General features: G+C 33.9%; 2 protein-coding genes and 1 long non-coding RNA gene across 3 annotated transcripts; 2 read left to right on the top strand and 1 right to left on the bottom strand.

The window, feature by feature from the left end:
- Positions 1-6,500: 6,500 nt before the first annotated feature.
- Positions 6,501-7,169, bottom strand: LOC144559066 (uncharacterized). The gene is made up of 3 exons (XR_013513083.1): positions 7,133-7,169; positions 6,783-7,029; positions 6,501-6,694 (listed from the first exon to the last, which is right to left on the bottom strand). It is a non-coding gene; the product is annotated as an uncharacterized LOC144559066 (long non-coding RNA).
- Positions 7,170-9,074: 1,905 nt separating this feature from the next.
- LOC144559421 (uncharacterized) lies at positions 9,075-10,410 on the top strand. The gene is made up of 2 exons (XM_078308440.1): positions 9,075-10,124; positions 10,195-10,410. The coding sequence occupies exons 1-2, from the start codon at positions 9,075-9,077 to the stop codon at positions 10,408-10,410; spliced, it is 1,266 nt and encodes a 421-aa protein (XP_078164566.1).
- Positions 10,411-16,985: 6,575 nt separating this feature from the next.
- On the top strand, positions 16,986-17,650 carry LOC144559150 (uncharacterized). Its single transcript, XM_078308129.1, has one exon. The coding sequence runs from the start codon at positions 17,073-17,075 to the stop codon at positions 17,430-17,432; it is 360 nt and encodes a 119-aa protein (XP_078164255.1). The 5' UTR covers positions 16,986-17,072; the 3' UTR covers positions 17,433-17,650.
- Positions 17,651-23,484: the final 5,834 nt, after the last annotated feature.

Raw genomic sequence — 23,484 nt, forward strand, 5'->3', positions numbered from 1 at the left:
GCTTTACCGTTATAATCGCTATTTAATTAGAACCTTGTATTTTACTCTCAAATATCGGGCACATAAAGAAAACAAGGAAAGGGGAAAATAAATCTGTCACCGAAATTCTGCGTAGAGGTGCTATCGGGTCGGATCGGGTCTGGATACTATTATATTTGGACCCATACCCTAAAAGTGTTCGGGTCCAAATTTCGATCCATACACTTATCTGTTTCAATTCGGGTCGGGTCCGGATCCGGGTACCTATCTATCCGTAGATATTTCGGGTCCAGTCTTTCGGTTCCAGGTAGATATATACCCATAACTTGTTTGTAGATTATCGGGTCCGATTCAGATATGGGGTGGTTCCGGATCCGGAGTGGGTATATGTCACAAAAAAAATCAAAAGGATGGAGAGAAAATAACTTTTGAAAAAAAAATATTGAAGAAGAAATATAATTTTTAAAAAGTAAAATATTAGAGATAACGATTTCATTTTCTATAGTTCAAAAAATCTATGAATGAAATACTAATAATTTGTAGAAATGACATATCAATGAGAGCAATAAATTTTCATTATTATGCAGAGGATATCAAGGCAAATATTGAAGGATGTATCCATTATTTGGCATCCATCTATGTGTATAAACATAACGAATATGTCACTGCATTCTATTTTTTCATATTTAAAAAAGTACTGGGCTCACCACGGCTTATGCAAAAATTAATATCTAAAGTTGCATTTTTACATATTAATAGTTATTAATATATGTTTTATCGGGTATTTATACGGGTATCGGGTCGGGTTCGGTTATGGATCGGATAATTAAATGAAACCCATATCCCACCCATTATAGTATCGGTTCCGATTCGGATCCGGGTCGGATATTAAATTATTAATTTTGTAACCATGACCATAATTTAACCGGTTATATTTTTTAAACCATACCTTATTCAAATTAATCGGATCCGGGTCGGTTCCGGATCGGATCCGGGTAATCGGATAAAAGTAGCACTTCTAATTCTGCGTTCTGTTGACGTATTCAAACAAAGACAGGTAAAACAAAAATGGAAATCTCATAAAAAAATAAAATAAAGTAAAATTGAATAGCATCCCTATTTGGAACTTTGTGCTATTCGACCAAACCACGGAGACTAGCTTATCCTTCACTGGGGCCTATGAAGTGACGCCGGTTTACTTTTTCTTTTTTCATGAAAGGGCCTAGCTATGAATGAGAGTGATGTATGACATTAAATTTCTTTCACCACTTGTGCATAATTTTAAATGAGTTCATTAGTTGTCAATGCGACCCAAATATTTAAATGAAATTTGGTAGTATATCCTTTGTTTTAAAATAATAAATGTCAAATATTAAGCACAATCACTGTGATGAGTGAACAACAATCTTCATAAAATTAATTTTAAAATGAGACCACAAAAACAAAATATGCGGCTGCATATTTTTCAGCAGCGCACGAAACCACTTGCATATGAACATGTAACGAATATTCAATGTAAATTACATAATACTAATATATTATTGTTTTTTCTCATTTTAAGAAATTATGTTACTGTATTTGTCTGAAGAACTTTACTAGTTAGTATTTTTTTTTACAAAATACAAGTTCGCATAGACTATTCGCATATCCCACTGCATATGTAGTTGCATATCAGATTAATATAATGATCCAGATTTACTTGTTGCACTTCAGGTACTGGAGTTTGGAGGGGATACAAATGAGTCCGGTTAATATGACATTAGTGTCATATGATACTAATTTTAAAATTGATTGAATAGACTTCAAACGATTAATCCAAACCGATTAAACCAATTAACTTTATGAGTGATGCGTTTACATGTAGATTTTTTATGATTTCAAGTTATTTTAGTATCAAATCAAGCGGTAAAAATCTTGAAAAATAAATGTATTAAAATTAACTTAATAACTCACTCATTTGACCGCTTGACTTCATACTAAATAAATTCAAAAATGTATAATTTTGCATGTAAACACACAACTAATAAAGTAGATTAGTTTGAATGTATGAATTCACCATTTGAAGTCGATTCGATATATTTTAGAGTTGGTGTTATATAGACTTAAATGACACCGGTGTTTTATTAGCCATACTCGATACAAATTCATAAAAATTAGGGTTTAGTGCCAGCGATGCCAATCCACAATTACAACATTCGTGCTAATTTATAATGAACATATCAGATTCGAACTCAAACAATGAGCTAATTATTTTTATTTTTAAGAGAAAGGTCAAAATCTACCATTTTAAATTTAAATGTTCACAAAGAACTTTCTATCCTGATTTTTAATTCACAATCTTTCACACAAACAGTGTCGTCTTTTATCACTAGTAAGTCCAAAAGATGATTCTCCCTGCTACACGTTATTATTGAGAACCACAAATGAAAACATCGACACAATCTGATTATTTAGGTGCCGAGAAGATGCGCGCTGTTTTATTAGGGACAACTATAGCTGATTTAAAAGTTCATGAAGAAAAAGACAAATGCAATAAAAAATATATATTAAAAATAGTAAAAAAGGACAAAGGAGCGGGGAAAAAAACAAGAACTGCACTATGGATCAATAGCAGGTCTAGCCTGGTCCAAAATTTGGTTCTGACTAAAATTTAAATCCCACAATCATTACTTCTGCATAATTAGGCCTAGATGTGGCCCGATTTCAGTATAAAATCAATACTTTCAGGCCCTTCCCATTTATTTTATCTGGGACATTTAACGGATCTGATTGTAAAAGGAGGTACCTCCTGGTTTTATATGGTACTCTATAATGTGCAGAAACAGGAAAATGAACAATGGCCAAGTCAGATTTTATATACCTATTATTCTGCTGTTAAGCGTCTAGCGTGTCAAAGTAAACGGAATTTAACACATTACACACTACACATTATAGTGACAAGATTAGCGTATTATACCCGAATAATTCATTTTTTTGGTGATGCCGATCCAAACGCCGAATTATTCGGTTGACCAAATTAAACCCGAATAATTCGCAAATTTTACGATTTTTTTCCATAATATATATATATATATATATATATATATATATATATATATTGCTCTCTTGCAGGACTGAGATTTCTGATCCGGATAATTCCGAATCATTCCCGAATCATATCCGAATTATAGCCGAATCACGAATTTTTCACCTCGCCGAACCGAACCCGAATAATTCATTTGTCACTATGCTACATAGCAATCATAAGGCCGCACAATTTGTTGCATTAGGATCGATGACGAAAATCCAAAAATATTGTAGCCACAGATTGCAATTTGCAAGGTTCAGAGATGTTCATATTGTGATTTGTGAACCTTTTGTAAACAGTTTCAAAGATAGACTAAATAATCTTTTGATTTAATTAGCCATTCTTCGTACGAGACATTCTCAGTTTAAAATTCGATTAGAAGAAATTTGACGGCTTATTTTTATTTTAATGAAAAAACTAAAAATATCGTTTATCCCAAAATTAAGAGGTTTGATCACATTTTTATTAAGAAAAAAAATAGAACGAAGTAACGAACTTCAGGACATTAGTATGGTATATTTAATTGCACCGTGCACATGGAATTTTTTTCATAAACCATAATTAATAAAATAAATCTTACGGAACCAATATGATTATATATTTTTTTTCAAAAACCATAAGGACCGGACCGTTCCCACGGTCTCTAAATTTTTTTTTCCATACCGTGGAAACTACACGGTCTTGCAAAAAAAATTTATATTATTTTTCCACTTTTTCACGAAAATTGCCACAGAAGATCCGCAAATTTTATACAGACCGTGGGAACCACGCAGTCTACCCAAATTGAAATCAAGACCGTGAGAACGGTCCGGTCTTGATGAATATATCTCAAGACCGTGGGAACCCCACGGTCCGGTCCCTATTTGTTTTTTTCAATCATACCGTGACTCCTGCTTCTTCCTCACCGAGTCAATGCATCTCTTCCCCATTTTTTTCATCTTCTCTCTTCTTTCTTTCTTCCTTCCTTCATCTAAATTTTTTTTTGTACTCTCATAATTAGTGTGTTTATTTTTTTTAATTACATAAGTTTGTATATTTTTGAAAGAGGAACAAAAAGAGCTTCAGATCTACAAATTTCGTTAGGTATGCATTTGATTCTTTTATTTTTGATAAATAATATGCAATTATGAATAAATGAGTAGAATAGATTGTTTATGTAGTATAAATGGTTTATGTAATAATTGTAGTATAAATAAATGGTTTATGTATAATTTTTCCTTTTTGTACTATAAATAGTTTATGTGTATTGGTAGTTTTCATCTAAAGATTGTAGTAAGTTTATTTTTTCAATAACGATCATATTTTAGGTTGTAAAATTGAAAATGATATCGAGTATTAATTGTGAATTTTTTTTGTTCAGATAATGTCTCAAGTGATAATAAATGTTTATTTTGTACGTGAAATTTCAGACGCACCGACCTGCACATTTCCTGTTACTAATTCAACGAGTCTTGATGAGCTAAGAAAACATATATATGTTAGCATTCATTTGCTCCATAGTCAGTTCGATCTGACAATCAAGGCTCGTTTGAACACGGCACCACCTGGCTCAGCAGAAAAATACCAGTTATTTAGTGTAGACAAGGAAACGATATGGCACATGATGCTTGAATATGCCACTCCGGTATTGAATTTTAAACTTCTTGATTTAGTGGTTGAGTCAGTACTAGTTGTTAGTCATACCAATTATGACCCATATCCGGGTAGTGTACCTGGAAGTAGTAGAGATACAACGGTGTCTGATTCACCCATATATTGTGATGACCCACCCGAAATACCGATAGTGGATGATTTGGTAACTCGTTTTAACGAGATGAATAATAATACTACCTCAGACACAAACTCTGACCTTGGTGGCTCAGCTGTCGAGGAAGATGATATGGCTGAAATGGAGGATCAAATTAGAATGCAAGATGTAATGAAGGAGTGGGTAAATTCTATTCCCTTTATTAATCGAGGATTGCAGCATCCTTTTCCGGCATTTAATGACAATGTGCCGATGACGTACAAGGATGAAACATTTTTTTGTTATCCACCTAGAATTGACGGTCAATTTTCAGTGGGAGAGATGTTTGAATCCAAAGCCGATCTTAAATCCCAATTGGGTGCATTTGCCCAAGATCGGATAGGACATCGCGACAATTTTCAAGCATTATAAGTCCAAAGGCCTTCTACACAGGCATCTTTACCATGCTAATTCCTTTTGCGGTCTGTTTCAAATGGCGGAACCTCTACAAGAAAATGAAATATTTAAAAGATAATTTGTGTGATACAATAAAATAAATTTAGCTATTAAAAAAATCCATGTACTTACCAAACGAGCTTGAATCATGGCATCTGGGACATACCCAATATCTGCTACGTCTCCTTCCTGTTCGGGTAGTGCCTGGCTCAGAATTTCTTCATTGTCTTGCTTTGCATACACACTTAACATGCCATGATGGAATAACCATTTCATATACTCGCGATACCTTGGATAAAAATAAAAATTAATAAATATTTTCTAGCATTGTCAAATGTAAATATTTCATTTTATAAGGGTAGGATTTAACCGTACCTATCTGGAAGATAAGGATAAACTTGTCCATGTTCAGAACGCTGTGTAAAATTTTGGGGAGGATCCACGATAAATTGGTGAAAATGTTCGCTCCAGTCCACAGAGGATCCGTCTTCAAACAACCCTCGTCCTCGTGTCCATTTGCGGATATCCTCAAGATAGCTGAAGGCTGGCGGAGCCGGCGGAGGAATTGCCTGAAATAATCCGAACTGTCGAAAAATCCTCTCGGGAAGGTGATACTCTACCTCCTAGAAATGGATGCATCACATGCGACATGGAAAGAACGCCTGGTCTCTTATCCAGTGCCAGTGCATTATGTTTTCGTAACCTTTGTACGGCATCCAATTGACAACATTGGACTTCAAACGCTCAAACTGACCCCGATAATGCGATGTGCCTAAGTTGTAAACACATGACAATTATAAGTGTACATTCAACACAAACTTATATGGAAAAACATAATATTTATTATTCAAATGTACCTTTCCTAGGGTTACTCTTCCATCGATGCGGAATAGTCCATTTTGCTCCATAAGCTCGTCTCTCATCCACTGGTTCGTTGTTAGATGGTAAATCATGTGGTCTGGGCCGGCCTATAGGAAACCGGGTCCAAGACCACATCTGCAACAGTAGTAATGGACCATTAATTGAACTTGCTTTATATCTGCATGCCCATGACAACTCCCGATATAGGCATGCTAGTACAACACCTCCCTAGTTATAATAATTATCACCTCGAGGTCCTAAATCCTCCAGGAATTGTAAATACATTAATCGAACGGAGCTTGAATTCGAATCGAGAAACATTATAGTCCCGAACAACTCCATTGCATATGCTCGTGTGTGCCGATTGATAACATCCTGGTCCTCCTCTCCATCCAAATCTGTATTTGCAAAATTTATTCTCAACCATGCAAGACGCACATAGTTTTGTAAGATTGATATTTTCTCATTGGGTTGACCCAAATTCTCCACCTTTTTATGATAAAAATCATTCTCATCCCATTCATAACCATCATACACTTCATGTCCTAGGCAATCTAGGATCAATTGTGACCAATTATCATCGGTACATCCAGAGATAGCCTTCCCTGTAAACATAGATGTTAAACAAAATTATACTAGTACAAAATTTCATTTAATAACAAAAGTTTAAATTAGCAGCAAAAAATATTTTACCGGTAACAGATAAGCCCCACAAACAGCTAACATCTTCCAATGTCACTGTGCACTCCCCTACCGGAAGATGAAAACTATTTGTCTTGGGCCTCCACCTCTCCACGAGAGCAGTGATCAACTCTTTATCAATCTGGCAGTGGTGGACTTTGACCATCTGATACAATCCTAAATTCTTCAAACCTTATTTCATAGTTTCATGGTAGTCAATGTGCATTTGCAAAGCTCCAGGACGCAGTGCATGATCAGGCTGGAACAATAATTGTCATGCAAAAAAAGTTTAACCAAAAATTAAATTTGAAATCAAGAATTTAATAAGTAAATTTAAATCCAAACCGATATTAAACAAACACCTTTACAGTTGCCGCATGTGATTGATGTTGTGCATGAGGCAACTGCAATAAAGATTTTTCACTTCTTTTCATTTTTCACTGAAATATAAATAAATACATAAAAAAAAAATTAACATTCAATATTGACAGGCATAACATGCAAATCCAATCAAATATTCACATTAATTCTATTACTTTACATTATTTATACTACATAAACTACTTATACTACTTAAAAAACAAAATAAACATAAACCATTTATTTATACTACATGCAAATAAATAAATCATTCAACACTTAGTACATGCATGCATACTAAAAAAAACTACATGCACATAAACCACGCATCTACATAACCGAAATTTTTAAATATACCATTTTAAGAAAATAAATAAACCAAAACACCATCGGTGGCTGGATTTAATAAAAATAGCATGGCCGCTTTGGCGCGAAGCGGGTAGGCTGAACGTGGCCGCTCTGGTGGGAATCGGGCACTATATTGGGCCGGCTTTAGGCCCAGCGGGCTGACCGCTTTGGGGGGTAGCGACCAGGGCCGTTTTCTGGGGTAGAGGGCACCCTGAAATAATATATATATATATATATATACAGAGTTGTATTATAGAGGAGAGAGATATTCATTTTATATAAGCAGATAGCAAAGAAGCAGAGAGAGATTCATTTGACGCACAAAGGTCATATGCCACTAGTGCCACTTCAGCTGTAAGTATTTTATTTTCTTTCTTTTTAAAAAAAAATTTAGTATTTATAATTAATTTAATTAATTTTTAATTTTAGATTTTCTTATAGTCATACCAAATGGCTGTTATGGTATTTATTTACACTGGTGGTGAGATTTTAACAGGCCCTAATGGGGTTTATTACAGTATCGGGCCTGTTTCTGTGATACCTGTAATCTCGGGTACTGATTTGTTGGTTCTGAAATCGATTATTTCTCAGAACCTCGGATTGAATCAGGATCGATATGACCTTGATATTCAGGCCAAAATTAGCATGCCCACTGGTTCAGGCCAAACTTGGTTCCAACTTTTTCCTGTTCAGAATGATGGAGTCTGGCAGGTACTGTACAACCAGACAATTAGTTTTTCTGGGGGTGGATACAAGATAATTGAACTCTTTGTGGAGATTAACCGAGTCCAGCGTCCTAACCCCCTTGCAAGGTTAATCCGGGGTGCTATTCGGGCTAATGCCTCAACCTTCTCATGTCCAGTGTCCCAACCCTCTTTCCAGATTGACATGCCTGAAAGTAGTAATGCCCCAGTTCAGGAGGGCCGACGGTCTACTAGTCGGCCCTCCCGTCGGTCCCGAATCCCTTTGCCGATTGACATGCCTGAGAGTAGTCAAGCCCCAGTTTAGAGGGACCGACCGTCTAATAGTCAGCACTCCCATCGATCCCGAGCCCAGCCTTGTGATCCGGAGGAAACTGAGGAGACGGTGGATCCGGAAATACAAGAGGCAGAGGAAAATTAGGGGGATGTTGATCCTGATTGCATGAGCGATCACAGTGACACAGCAGATACGAGGCCTGTGCTCGGGCAGACAAAAAAATTCAAGGTTGATAAAGGGTTTCAGATAATGGGTCGCGGGGTTGAGCACCCGATTGCAGCTTTCAATGACCTGTCAGGTTTTCAGGAAGCAAATGTAGGGTTATTTGGTAGACATGCAGAGTTTGAAAATGAATTGTCAGAGGGACAAACCTATGATTCAAAGGAGGAAATGAAAGCTGCAATTTACAAGTTTCACATTCTTTGTAATAAAGAGATTAAGAATACGCACAGTGACAAACAACGGATTAGGTTCAAGTGCAAGGACCCCAGATGTGGTTGGTACATTAATGCAAGGGTCACTGGTTTTGGTACACAATGGAAAGTATCCAAGTGCCCAACAAAACATGTTTGTCATGCGGATGCCACAAGAATAGATCATGCACAGTTGACCGTTGCTATGGTTGCCGATTGCATCTCGGCGCACATGAGAAATGACGTAGATTTAAGTATCACTTCTGTCAGAATAGCTTGTGCACAAATGTATAACGGTCAGGTACCAGCGTACAATAAATTGTGGCGTGGAAGGGAGTTGGCAATTGCCCGCCAATTTGGTAGTTGGGAGGGGTCATATGCGCTTATAGTCCTCTTATTGGAGGCAATTAAGCGAAAAAATCCAGGTACATTGTTTGATGTTACCTCATATCCAACTGATGAGCCTGGACCTTACAGGTACTTTAATAGGGCGGCTTGGGCATTTGGACCATGCATAGAGGCTTTCCAACACCTGAGACCTGTCATCACTGTTGATGTCTGTTTCTTAGTAGGCCGGTACAAAGGTAAAATGTTGATTGCAACCGGGTACGATGCAGAAAATCAGCTCCTCCCGTTGGCTTTTTCATTGGTAGATACAGAGAATTTTGAAGATTGTGCATGGTTCATGCAATGGTTGAGGCGCAATGTAATTCGCTCCAGGTTTGTGTGTGTCATCACTGATAGGGGTAAGGGCATAAAAAAGGTGTTTCGACAGGATGATCTGGGATGGAATGAGGAAGATGATGATGAGTGCGTTCACCGTCTTTGTGCTACTCACATAGTAGAAAATATGAAAAAGAATCATTGCAATGAAGAAGCAATCAAGTACTTCAGGATATGTGTGGCGAAGAGAAAGATGAGGAGATATGAGCAAGGAATGCAAGCAATGGGAGATGTATGTGATCGGGCTCTGAATTGGTTGGATGGTGTGGGTAAGTATCTAGATCAAGATGAGAACGAATGTCCTAAACCATGGAAGATATTCCAGGCGTTGGATGGGGGTTTCCGTTGGAGAATTATGACGACGAACGGGTCCGAGTCGCTCAATAATGTTTTTAGATCTTCTCGTAGGTTGCTGGTAGCAGCAATAATTGAGGACACGTTTTACAAATGTCAGCAATGGTTTGCTCAAAGGAGGGCAAAAGCGCAATTTGAAGCAAGCCAGGGTCAACAGTTCTCATGCCGTGTGCACGAGGTATGTTATTTTCATTAAATTATTTTATTTTTGTAATTTTTATTAATTTCAAGCAATGTATTTTTCGTAGTTGATTAACAAACGGTGCGGGAGGTCACAATCTATGACGACGCTCGGTGGATTTGGCAACTGGAACGAGTTTGAGATAACATCCACACAAGAGAAAGTTAATGCATACATGAAAGACGTTTCTGGCCGGTTTACCAAAGCGAATTATAAATACACGGTGGTATCCGGCAGCCTCCAAGATACGGTGCTCCGCATTCGGGTACCAGAGAAAGTCTGATACCCGATCAGTGCGGTGCCGGATACCGGGGACCACAGATGTCAATGCCGCATCGACATACTGTGACATCTCATATGGAGTGGGTACTGGTGCACCTCTACTAGAAGAAGGTACATCCCTACTAGAAGACGGTCCAGATCCCATAGATGCCATGCTGTATTTATTTTGGTCTTATTAGGATTTCAAATTAAATTTCAAAAAATAATTATAGTTTGGGTATTAATTATTTTGGTCAATAACTAATTTTCATAATTTTGGTACAATACGATAATTATTTTGGTCAAATAATCAATTTTGGTACAATGCGATAATTATTTTGGTCAAATAATCAATTTTGGTACAATTTTACAATTATTTTGATCAATAATGAATTTTCATACCATTTCATAATTATTTTGGTACAATTTCATAATTACCTGATCCTAAACCCTAAATATTTACCTTACTCCTACTCCTACTCCTACTTTAAACTAAAATTTAAATTTAGAAAGAAGAAGAAAATTACCTGATTTGAAGGGATGGAATGAGGAATGAGGATTGATATCAAAAAAACGTAACGCTGGGAATATATATGGTACCATGGCCGCTGCCCTGGGTTGAGGCGTGGCCGCTACGCCCCAAAGCGGCCAGCCCGCTGCCCTCCAATGCGGCCCGGCCCGCTGGGCTTTAATGCGGCCCAAAAATGTACCCGCTTCGCTCAGAAGCGGCCCAGCTCCAGGTGCCCGCTTCCCTCAGAAGCGACCATGCGAAATTTAAAATATCCAGCCGAAAATGGTATTTTAGTTTAATAATTATTGGAAAATGGTATTTTTAAAAATTTCGGTCTACATAAACAATGCAATTAAATAAATCATTCAATAATTAGTACATGCATGTACACTAAAAAAATCTACATGCACATAAACCATACATCTACATAAATCATAAATAAATAATCCAAAAATTACTACATTCATCTACACTAAAAAAAACTACATGCATCTACACTAAAAAAAACTACATGCACATAAACCATGCATCTACATAAAACATGCAAATAAATAAATCATCCAACAATTACTTCATGCATACTAAAAAACCAACATGCAAATAAATTACTACATAAACTATTTTTTTATGCTTCAATCACAACATAAACCATTTATACTAATAAAAAAATACATATAAACTATTTATACTACAAAAAGAAAAAAATTATACATAAACCATTTATTTATACTACAATTACTACATAAACCATAAATAAATAATCTAAAAATTACTACATTCATCTACACTAAAAAAAACTACATGCATCTACACTAAAAAAAACTACATGCACATAAACCATGCATCTACATAAAACATGCAAATAAATAAATCATCCAACAATTACTACATGCATACTAAAAAACCTACATGCAAATAAATTACTACATAAACTATTTTTTTATACTACAATTACAACATAAACCATTTATACTAATAAAAAAAATACACATAAACTATTTATACTACAAAAAGAAAAAATTACACATAAACCATTTATTTATACTACAATTACTACATAAACCATTTATAATACATAAACAATATATTCTACTCATTTATTCATAATTGCGGATGATTTATCAAAAATAAAAGAATCAAATACATACCTAACAAAATTTGTAGATCTGAAGCTCTTTTTGTTCCTCTTTCAAAAATATACAAACTTATGTAATTAAAATAAAAATCACTCTAATTATGAGAGTACAAAAAAAAAATTTAGATGATGGAAGGAAGAAAGAAGAGGGAAGGAAAAAATGGGGAAGAGACGCAGTGAGGATGAAGGCTCTCACGGTCTCAGGCAGGAAAAAACAAAAATGAAGACTGGACCGTGGGGTTCCCACGGTCTTGCAAATTTTTTCCAGATCTTCTGTGGCAATTTTCGTGAAAGTGTGGAAAAATAAAAAATAAAAAAAATTTGCAAGACCGTGTGGTTCTCACGGTCTGGAAAAAAAAATTTAGAGACCGTGGGAACCCCATGGTCCTTATGCTTTTTGAAAAAAAAAAGTAATCGTATTGGTTCCGTAACATTAATTTTTTTAATTATGGTTTATGAAAAAAATTCGTGCACATGGTCTACGCGTGTCAGCAATTTTGGTGGCCTTAAAATGTTAGAATAATTTTATAGTTTGATGGAATTGTTCATTACAATACTAAGAATAAGGTTGGCGTGTTACCTGTAGCATAGTAACATGCCGTGCTATTTTGTTAAAAATTTATTGAATATTTTTTTAAAAGTGAATCCAAACTGTTATACTAAATAAATGCAAAAATTTATAAATTTTATATGTAAATACATCACTCGTGATGTGAATCGGTTTCAACGGTTTGTATTCATCGTTTGAAATCTATTCAATAGATTTATAAAGAGATAGAATGATATGTTACTATGCTATACGTGACACATCAGCCTTTCCATTTTAAATAGCGCTTTCAGACCATATGTTACTATGTGTATATGTTACTATGCTATAACGTTTTCAAACTATAAAACTTATGACACTAACGTTTTCAAACTATAAAACTTATGACACTATCGGTGCTATAAAGCGTTATTCAGCTGTATATGGACATAGCGCTGTTTTTTTTAACCATTCCGCTACGATGCGATAAACGCTTTTTAGAACTCTGATCTTTTCCTAAATTATAATAGTTATGTCAGATAAATTTGTAAATATTTAAGGTTATAAAAATTTAGATAAGTTCTCATTTCTCCAAACCTTTTCTCCTTTGCCCTACTCCCGTAGAAGTCTTGATCAATTTTGACCGGTTCTCAACTAGTTTGGACTTCCAAATTGTGGTCATAGATCATAGATGGACCGACCCGTATCCATAAATGTATGTCATTGTAACAGAAATACCGAGTTCAAATATTCAATCCAGACTTAAGAGATACTGCATCTGCAACCAAGCATAGAAAATCTCAGCAGGCTTTCAGGCCATGGGTATTCTTTTTACGGGAAACAAATTTGTTGTTATTCAAAAGGAATAACAAAACCTTTTATTCCGATCCTACCCATTCAAAAAATTTCCTGCGTGAATCTCAAGAAACAATGTTTTTCAAGCACACATCTTAAAGAAATTAAACGGTTGGGATCGGAATGACAGCAGATTTATTTCTCTTTTTGCAACTGAACTTTCGTTTAGTTCAAGACTTCAAGCTAGAGGCCATCCTTACTGTTACAGGCTTACTTACCCGCTGGCACATAACAATTCTATGGGCACTCTGTTCAAACCTTCTTGTTGATTAAATTACGAATTTGCAATGATGGTAACACAAATTCATGCTAAACTCATAATTTAAGCCCTTTGCAAAGATCCAGCCCAACCTAAGAACAGGGAAGAAATATAGAAACCCAGAATTATCTAACGCATACAAAATGGGTTTTCTATCCAGATTCTGTTGGACTGTTGTGCTAAACAGTTTGCATACAGGTCTGTTCTACTAAAAAAAATATATATATTTCATACAGGCAGGATCTCTCGTATAACCGGAACAGAATTTTAAAAGGATAAACACAAAATTTATTAGATTTCTATAATGAAATATATTATTCTAGGCTAAAAAATAATTCATAAAAAAAATAACGTACTGAATAGTTTTTGAAATAAGTTAGTCTATATTCATGTCATATTAGATTCAATATTCTTATCTGTATTCATGCAGTATAATTTGTTGCTATCGTCCAAACAACAAATATATATAGAAGAATGGTTTTGCTCGCTCGGATTAATTTTGTCCGAACTCTTCCATCATCTTTGCATCATATGAGCACAATTTAAATCATATATAATTCAGACAAATATAAATCCTAAATAATTTAAAATTTGAACACGATTCATACTTATATGAAAGGAACAAAAGAAATGGTGTCTAAGTTTGAATCAAAATCATGTATTTTTTTTTAATATTAATATAAGTGCTCCTGTTAATCGCAACAGGTATTGATTTTTAAATGTCAATAACGAAAATTGAACAGTCGTCTTTCTATAATTAAAAAGACAAAAATCTAACACCATTGTGATTGGACTAGTTCAAAAGTTATGCTAATATGTAATAACAAATCATACTTTAGAACATATATTTGAGTAGAACTAGGGTGTTTCAAAGTTCACTAAGTCTCTTTGTGAACTCAATTTTAAAACTTATCGGATTGATTTCAAATGATAAATTAAAATTTTTAAAATCTTTCTACTTTACGAATAATGCATCTACATGTGAAAATTTTAAAGTTTCAAATTAATTTATTATAAAGTCAAGTTGTCAAAGGCATCCAAAAAATACATGCATTAAAAGTAATTTATAAACCTTCTAATTTTGACAACTTATTTTATACTAAATTAATTTAAAACTTTTAATTTTTTTATGAAACTAGAATCTCACAATTGCTTAGCGACAAGATTTCTTAATGAGAAAGAAGAGGTAATTCAGTTAGCTAGAAAAAGTCTTAAAACTGTTGATTATTTAAAAGTTGAGACTTCGATTTTTGCTCACGACTCGCAGCTTCTACGAATGTCTTAAAAAAAAGCACAAGATTTCTTAGTGTAGCTATGTGCCTTTGTGGCTTTGTTGGACACGTATAATTGCCAGATATTAAAAATCTAATTCAGCAGTTCGTAGCAACTAGTTTTTATAAATTCTTGTATGTCTTTTAGACGAGTAGAACTAGGGTGTTCTTAAGCTCACCAAAGTTTTTGATGAGCTTGACTCCAAAATCCGTCAAATCGGTTTCAAATGACGAATCCGAACCGTTGGAATCCGTCGATTTTACGTGTGATGCGTCTACATGTGAAATTTTTAAACTTTCAAATTAGTTTAGTATAAAGTCAAGCGGTCAAAACATGTTAAAAAAATGAATGCACTAAAATTAATTTATTAACCTTCTAATTTTGACCAATTTACTTTATACTAAACTAATTCGAAAGTTAAAAAATTTCACATGTAGACGCATCACACGTAAAATAGACGGGTTCCAACGGTTCGGATTCGTCATTTGAAACCGATTTGACGGATTTTGGAGTCAAGCTCACCAAACACTTTGGTGAGCTTAAGAACACCCTAGTTCTACTCCTTTTAGACTGCTTTTCATGATATATATTAACAAAAATTATAACACAATTAACAAAAATAAAATTTGAATCCCTTAAATCATTTTTCTTAGTTTAATTAATTCTATCATATTTTTTTTAAAAGCATAAATTTCTCTATTACTATGAAAGAGATTTACTTGGTCTCACATACTACCGAATATTTTATTATTAAATTAAGTAAAGATCAGCCGTCCGATCAAGATCAATGCATGAGAAAATGACTATTTCAATGGTAAAACGTCAGTAAACTAATCCCTAAACCCTAAATTAAACTAACATTTTTATTTTTTTGAGAAATTTGGCAGTGACTTAAATTAACATATATATTGCTCCAAAATTTCCCTCTAGTAAAAAGTTAGTAACCGGTTACACAATTAATATGCCACAAAATGCCACAATAGAACCGAGCAGTTAGGCACAGTTGTCTGTTTTCTCAGTACAGTGGTAACATGGCCTCCAATCCAGGACCTACATTTATAGATATAATATTAAATATCAGCCACCTGTCAGGTTAGCTGTGACCATTCAGCGTGGGCCTAAAATCACGTTAAAAAAATGAAAAAGGACACCCAACGGCTAGCTGGACTGTTTCTCCTCTCCTTTTTTTCTAATTCTTTATTCCGCGTTCAGACAAAGCACGCCGAATACCCCCAACGATCATTTCTGGGGACTACGTTGGCCGTTCATCTTTAATCCAACGGTAGTTTCACGGCTAAGTAAGTCAATAGAGACGTTGGAGTGTAGAATGCGGCCCCTTCTAAATGGGGGAACGCGTGCAGATCTCACGGAGAAATGGAAAGCGTGTGATTTGAACCTTCTTAGCCTACCACATTACGACGCGTGAAGGTATTCTCGGAACAGTTCTCGCTTGACTCACCGGCCAATTGCTGCTAAGTCTAGAAAAAAATTGAACTGTTCTAGAACATTTGATCAATCTTTGGATATTTTTGACTTCAAAATAGGAAATAATTTCGGGTCAGGTATATTGATAGGAAATTTTATTTCTTGACACTTTATTTTTAGACTTTTTACAATTTATATCGAAATAATATTTCATTTTAATGCAATTACAATAAAGATAATATTTCATTCTATTCCAATTGCTCTTAATTTGAAACTTTAGCTCCCAAAATAGTTCCATCGTATTTATTTAGCGATTAACATAACTTCTAAATTAAGAGAAGTCTAAATTTTACTTCCAAAAAAAGAGAACTCGAACAATGCGCTGACAAAAATAAATAAAAATCTCTATGCAATTCTTATTTACAGCACATAACCAAAATACAAAACACATCGGCAAAAGCCTATCTTTATAACGGCTAATTATGTCTATTATTATACTATTCATATTTATATAAAATAAATCATTCTTTTCTTTTTCCAATCATACCCCTTGCCCCACCACCGCCTTTACTTAACCTATATATACACCTACCATAGTACTCTCTCCTCCATCTCAAACCAAAACACTCCAACAGAAATCAGCCCATCTTTAATTCTTCTTAACCTCTAAATCTCTTTGACCTCTCAAAACAAGCTCAGAAATGGCGATCTCTTCTCTTCACCTCCCGATCTTGGCTCTCTTCATCGCATCTCTTACTCTCATCTCCGCCCAAGCCCCTGGCGCAGCCCCAATTCCCGCTCCCGGAGCTGCCCCTGTACCATCACCATCTCGCAAATTGGCACCTGAACCAGCACCTGCATTCGCCCCGACAATTTCATCTCCACCATCGCCGCCGGTCGCCGCCACCCCGTCAGATGCACCTGCCACCAGCCCCACCGCAGACACCTTAGCTCCTACCATCTCTAGGCCCCCTGCTGTGGCGCCAGCATCTAGTGCATCTACCTCAGTTGTGAGCTTGATTGGACTGACTGGCGCTCTTTTGGTGGCAGTTTCTTTCTAGAGAAATCAGAGGTCTTATGGAAATTCGTTTATTATTTTTTAAAATTTCGAAATAGGTTTTTTGGTCCTTTTGAGTATGTTAGGAGTCGTTTTTCATAGTTGACAGCGCTATTCTTTTATAGCTGCAGTATTATGAGATGTCATAGCTTATTACTTTGAGATGTTATAATAGATATATGTTCTTTTATTAAATTCTTTCATCACAGCTGGTTTTTTTTATAATTTATCTTTAGCTATTTTGTTGGTGTTGCTTGATTCACTGTCACTGATCGCAGTAATAAATCACATAAAATTTAAATATCTTCAACTTTGATTAGCTAAAACAAAAATAAATCACATAAATACGAAACATCTTCGATTTTCGGTTGATAAATCTTAATTCAGCAAACTTTCATCAATGTGGAGTTACTAAATACATTAAAATGCAGTCTCCATAAATAAAACTTGGTAAATTGTTAAACAGAATTATCTTCACCTTTCAAAAAAATTAGTATATTGTAAAAAAGATCTCTAAAAATGGGTCCTCAAAGTTGTTAATGAAAAGGTAGATATTTGAATTGAAAAAATACATATGCTAGGAAAAAATGATTTCAATTGAAAATCTTCGAAAGAGAATTTAAAAAATCACAAAAAATTTGTGGAAGAACATGAAATTGTGGAACAAAAAATTGTTTTTGCTATTCGAATGCCCAGTCATATGATCATCCTTTTCATTATAAATTCAAGTCTCATCAAATCAGCTTCAAATGACAAACCTGAATCGTTAAAATCCGCCCACCTTACGAGTGATGCATCTACATGTAAAAATTTTAAATATTCGAATTAATTTAGTATAAAGTCAATCAGTCAAAATTAGAAGGTTAATAAATTAATTTTAATGCATTCATTTTTTGAATATTTTTTGACCGCTTGACTTTATACTAAATTGATTCGAATGTTTAAAATTTTCACATGTAAACACATCACTCATAAGGTAGACGGATTTGAACGGTTCAGATTCATCATTTAAAATCGATTTGACGGATTTTAGACTTGAGTTCACCAATAGACTTGGCGAACTGAAGAACACCCGAGTTCTACTCTAAATTTTTTGCGTACTCTGAATTTCTTTTAACTACTTATAATATATAAGAGCTTCGTACTATATATACTGCTTTAACATTAATCATGAAACATCTATCTAAAATAGCAGACACGGATAAGATATTAAGTAGTAATTATCCGTATACTATTTATCATGAAATTTTTATCTTATTTAGTATTATAATTAGATAATATTGTGAAATTTAGTATTTTTTAATAATATTTATATGTTTTTTTAATAAATATCTATTTTGATCCGTATAAACTTCAAATATAATATATTTTTTAATAATATTTGTATCTGTCTAATATCTAATCTGTTTTCATATCTGAAAATAAAAATGAATACATATATAATTTTACCACTATTTTCTCCGTATCCGATCCTTTTTCACCCCTACTTCAAATATATATTATTTTTGTCAATATTTCTAAAATTATATTCTAATTTAAAATAGATATATTCCATCGCTCCATTTGATAGATGAGTATAAATGATTCTTCTTTTTCTCAATATTTATAAAATTATATTATGATTTAAAATAGATACATTCATTCCATCGCTCCGTATTTTTTGAAATCATGAGTTGGGGGTCAAGCCACTCAACACACTTTCAAACTCCTATGTACGTATATTATATAATTTTTTTTTCCACTTTGTGAGTTTCGAACTCATGACATTTCATCTTTGCCACTAAACCAAATGCAAGTTCTTATTCCATCGCTCCGTTTGATAGATAAGGATAAATGATTCTTCTTTTTCATTTTTCTCAATTTTCTTGACGACATAAAATAATTCTTGCCTGTCCCTCTGTCTTGAAGATACAGCTAGTTAAATTAAATACGTTTTACAACTCACTCTATCACCCTCGATCTGTAAAGTATGAATTATAGGAAACGGCTAATCAATAGTTGGCAATAATCATGCCGACAGTACTTAATACAAATAATTGTATTTTAATCGCCTCTTGTCCATGAACTATCCCCAAAACCAGAAGTTCCTTGCCTCCTCATCCCTATATATACATACAGCCTCTCACATTGCCCCATCAACTCATCAACTCAGCAATCACACAAACTCGATCTTAGCATACTCTTCATTTCATCTATAAAGAAAAAGAAAGAAAATGGCAATCACTTCTTTGCAATTCTCAGTCTTTACTCTTTTCATTTCATCACTCTTTCTAAGCTCTTTCGCTCAAGCGCCTGGTGCTGCGCCTATACCGGCTCCCAAACCATCCCCAGTCCCATTCCCTTCTCCTAAAAATGCGCCTGTACCAGCACCTATACCAGCATCTGTACCAGTATCATCCCCTCCATTTGCTGCATCTCCAGCTCCAGTACCAGCAAGTTCATCACCTCTCAGCTCACCTCCAGCTCCACCAACCGGTACACCTTCAGAAGCACCAGCAGCAATTGCTCCTTCAGCTATCTCTTTCCCTCCTGCCGAACCACCTACCTTGTCGGGTGCCGCGGTTACCATGCCAATTGCTAGCTTGATTGGTGTCGCTAGTGCTCTTCTTGTCCTTTTTTAATAGAGATATCACTATTAGGAAATGATAGATGTGCAATATTGTTGCTCTCAGTTATTTTTTATGGGGTTTTGTAATTGTGGTCACAACTTGTCATGATTCTTTCTTGTTAATAAAACATAATCCATTATTTCTTTGCTTATATTATTTAAAACTGACATGAATTACAGTATGTGACATGAATTTTATTAGTTCAATGCCGTCTTTAATGACTTACGAATAAAGAAATTGGTATCCAAAGACCACAAATTACAGTATATGACATGAATTTTAAGTGTTTCGGGATTAAGTTTTAAACAAAAAAAATTTAGGGGAAATAATGCGAAAACACACCTAAATTGTAAATTGCATTCAAAAGTTCTAACATATTCAGATTAGCATTAAATATTAATTTACCCATACTCTATCTGTCTTATCGAATGTAGTACAGTGATAGATACCAATCAATTGGCCTGTCTAAACGATTTTTTTTTTTGTCGGTTAATTAGTGATGCTGATGCATGCTATATATATATCATGCTTGTCAATTCAAAATGAAATATAAAATTATTGTCTAGTTTGTACATCTAAGAATGAGTCAGAATATATTTAAGAAAATTAATGCGGAATATTCATGAGCAAATCTTGATAAATAATTCAAATGTAGACCAATTAAGGCTTGCTTAATTTAATAGACTGGAGGTGTCAAACCTTAAACATTCGAGGAACAAAATTAATTAATATTATTTCAGCATGCCTTAAAATTGTCAATATTATTATTATTAGTTGGGCTATGGTGCTTCACCAAGTAAAGCAGTTGTTTTACTTCACACTCATATTTTGTGATTTTAAAGTTCAAAATGTTGATCGGAACCGTTCAAATTGATCTCCATATTAAATTGTGTTTGGAGACCAAATTTTACATTTTTTTGAATTTTTTTACGATTTCTTTATAATTTTTGAAAATCGTTGTTTTTGATGGTCCAGAATTTTCTGAAAACCAACGATTTTAAAAAATTCTAAAGAAATAGTAAAGAATTTTCAAAAAATGTAAAATTTTGTATCCAAGCACAATTTAATATAGAGATCAACTTGAACGATTCCGATTGACATTTTGAACTTTAAAATCGCAAAATATGAGTGTAAAGTAAAACAACTGCTTTACTTTGCGAAGCACCGTAGCCCAACTCTATTATTATTATTATTATTATTATTATTATTATTATTATTATTATTATTATTATTATTATTGTTTGAATTTGAATTTTGAATTCTTAGTTATAAGTGAGTTTCCAGTACTATAATAATCTATCGTACTGAAAAATCCTCCTTATGAACTAATCTAGTTCTTGCAATTTTTTTTCAATAAATTTTTTATCTTTCATCCTACAATTTCAGTTTTATTTTGTAATTTTGTAATTTCAAATTTTACAGCCATACAATTGTTTATTGCAAATTGATGTGATATTAGTCGACGACAATCCAGGAATCCGTATCTCAGGTACTAACTCAAGCAAATTACAAATAGACGGTCTAGATTAATCTCAGTTGAGTCAAAGTCAGAAACGTAGGTGCGTTTGGATGAATTAAGGTATAGCTCGGAATAGCAGTTATTCCTGGGTTCAAAATAGCAGCTAACCCAACATTTCATAGGAATAGCAGAATAGCAGCTAACACAAGCTATTCCTTTGTTAAGAATAGTGTTTTTTTTCATCAAAACGTGTTGTGTTGAGAATAGCTCGTCAGGAATAGCAGCTATTCCTGTGCCATCCAAACGTAGAGTGTTTGTTTTAAGATTTGTGCCAAGTTAAAAGGACGGTCCTGGGCCTCCGTTTGTAATTTGCTTGAGTTAGGGTGATCATCCGAATTAACAATCCACCGCGTCTCTTTAATTAAAATTATAATTATCATATCAGCATTTATGATTGTTTTGTATTTGAGATTAAATTTATCAAATATCAAACTTTCATGTTACTAAAAAAAGTAAAATAATTGATATATATCTTGATTATAGCAGTACATGAAGCTTATTTAATAAACAAAAAAAAAAAAAACATGATTCAACAAAATACAACAATTTGGGATTTTTATCAAGTTCCAAAAAATACGCGGTGAGTTGAGTTCCGAGTCAACTAGCTGGCAATAGGTTCTTAATATATTAATAGAAATTATACGATTGAACTGGCAAGGTCGGTTTGACAACCTGAAAACGAGTAGCAGGTTACCGAACCAACAATCAACTAAAATTCATCATTCATTTTGTGACCCGGCTGACCAAAACAAGGCTGCCCGGTTTGTCACCTTTCCAACACTGCACGAATTTTCTTACCTGTACAAATTCTTTGTAATTAAAATTGTAATGAAATCAAAGACAATAATTAATACCCGTTCATATTTGGCTGTAATGTTCTTGCTAAGAAAAAAAAATGCAGGTTCAATTATTGTAATCTGATTTCGGATCTAAAATAAATGATCAATATTAGGGGCCGTTTAATTAACTTACGTGTGTTAATTTGATATGATTATTATATATTGACCACGGAATTTGTTTGAAACGACAGTAACAATAGATTTTTTTTTTTATGTAAATTGTTATTTTCTTTTTTCCCCTCAGATATCTCAAAATGAGTAGAACTAGGGTGTTTTTAAGTTCACCAAATTTCTTGGTGAACTTAAGTCTAAAACTCATCGAATTGGTATCAAATGATGAATCCGAACAGTTGAAACCTGCATACCTTATGAGTGATGTGTTTACATGTGAAAATTTTAAACATTTGAATTAATTTAGTATAAAGTCAAGGGGTCAAAATTAGAAAGTTAATAAATTAATTTTAATCCATTTATTTTTTTTGACCAATTCTATGCAAAATTAATTTCAAAATTAAAATTGTTTACATGTAGATGCATCACTCGTAAAGTAAGCATGTTTCAACAGTTCAGATTCATCATTTGAAGCTGAATCGATGAGTTTTAGACTTGAGTTCATTAAGAACACCCTAGTTCTACTCATCTCAAGATATCTCTAAGGTACAATAGAAAAAGAACGGTTAAAATTTAATTTCAGACGAGTCAAAAAAATTCGGTGTCTATTATTATATTATAGTATAAAAAATTTGTTTTAAATTTCATACGAGATGGTACGAAACTTGTCTAAACAAAACGTAATATCCATTATCTGTAAAATTATGAGATTTTTATTGTTCTAGTTGTAAACTAAATTCAACATACAACATATTATCTCAAATTTCCATTATGTTAAAATAGAGGCTATTTTTTAGTAAATGTAAATCAAGCCACTCAATTATGTAATATTCATTAGTAAATTCTCCATCTTGATTTTAAACTTGCAATCTCCTTTGTAAAAAGCATTGTTTTTGAAAATAAAGATTTTCATTGTTCTATGTTTAATATACTATAATTTTAATGGAACTAATTATTTTCGTCAAAAATTCAAAATAG

Source organism: Carex rostrata, chromosome 9 (assembly GCF_964058835.1).
Source record: "Carex rostrata chromosome 9, lpCarRost1.2, whole genome shotgun sequence".
In the NCBI taxonomy this organism is placed as follows: Eukaryota; Viridiplantae; Streptophyta; class Magnoliopsida; order Poales; family Cyperaceae; genus Carex; species Carex rostrata.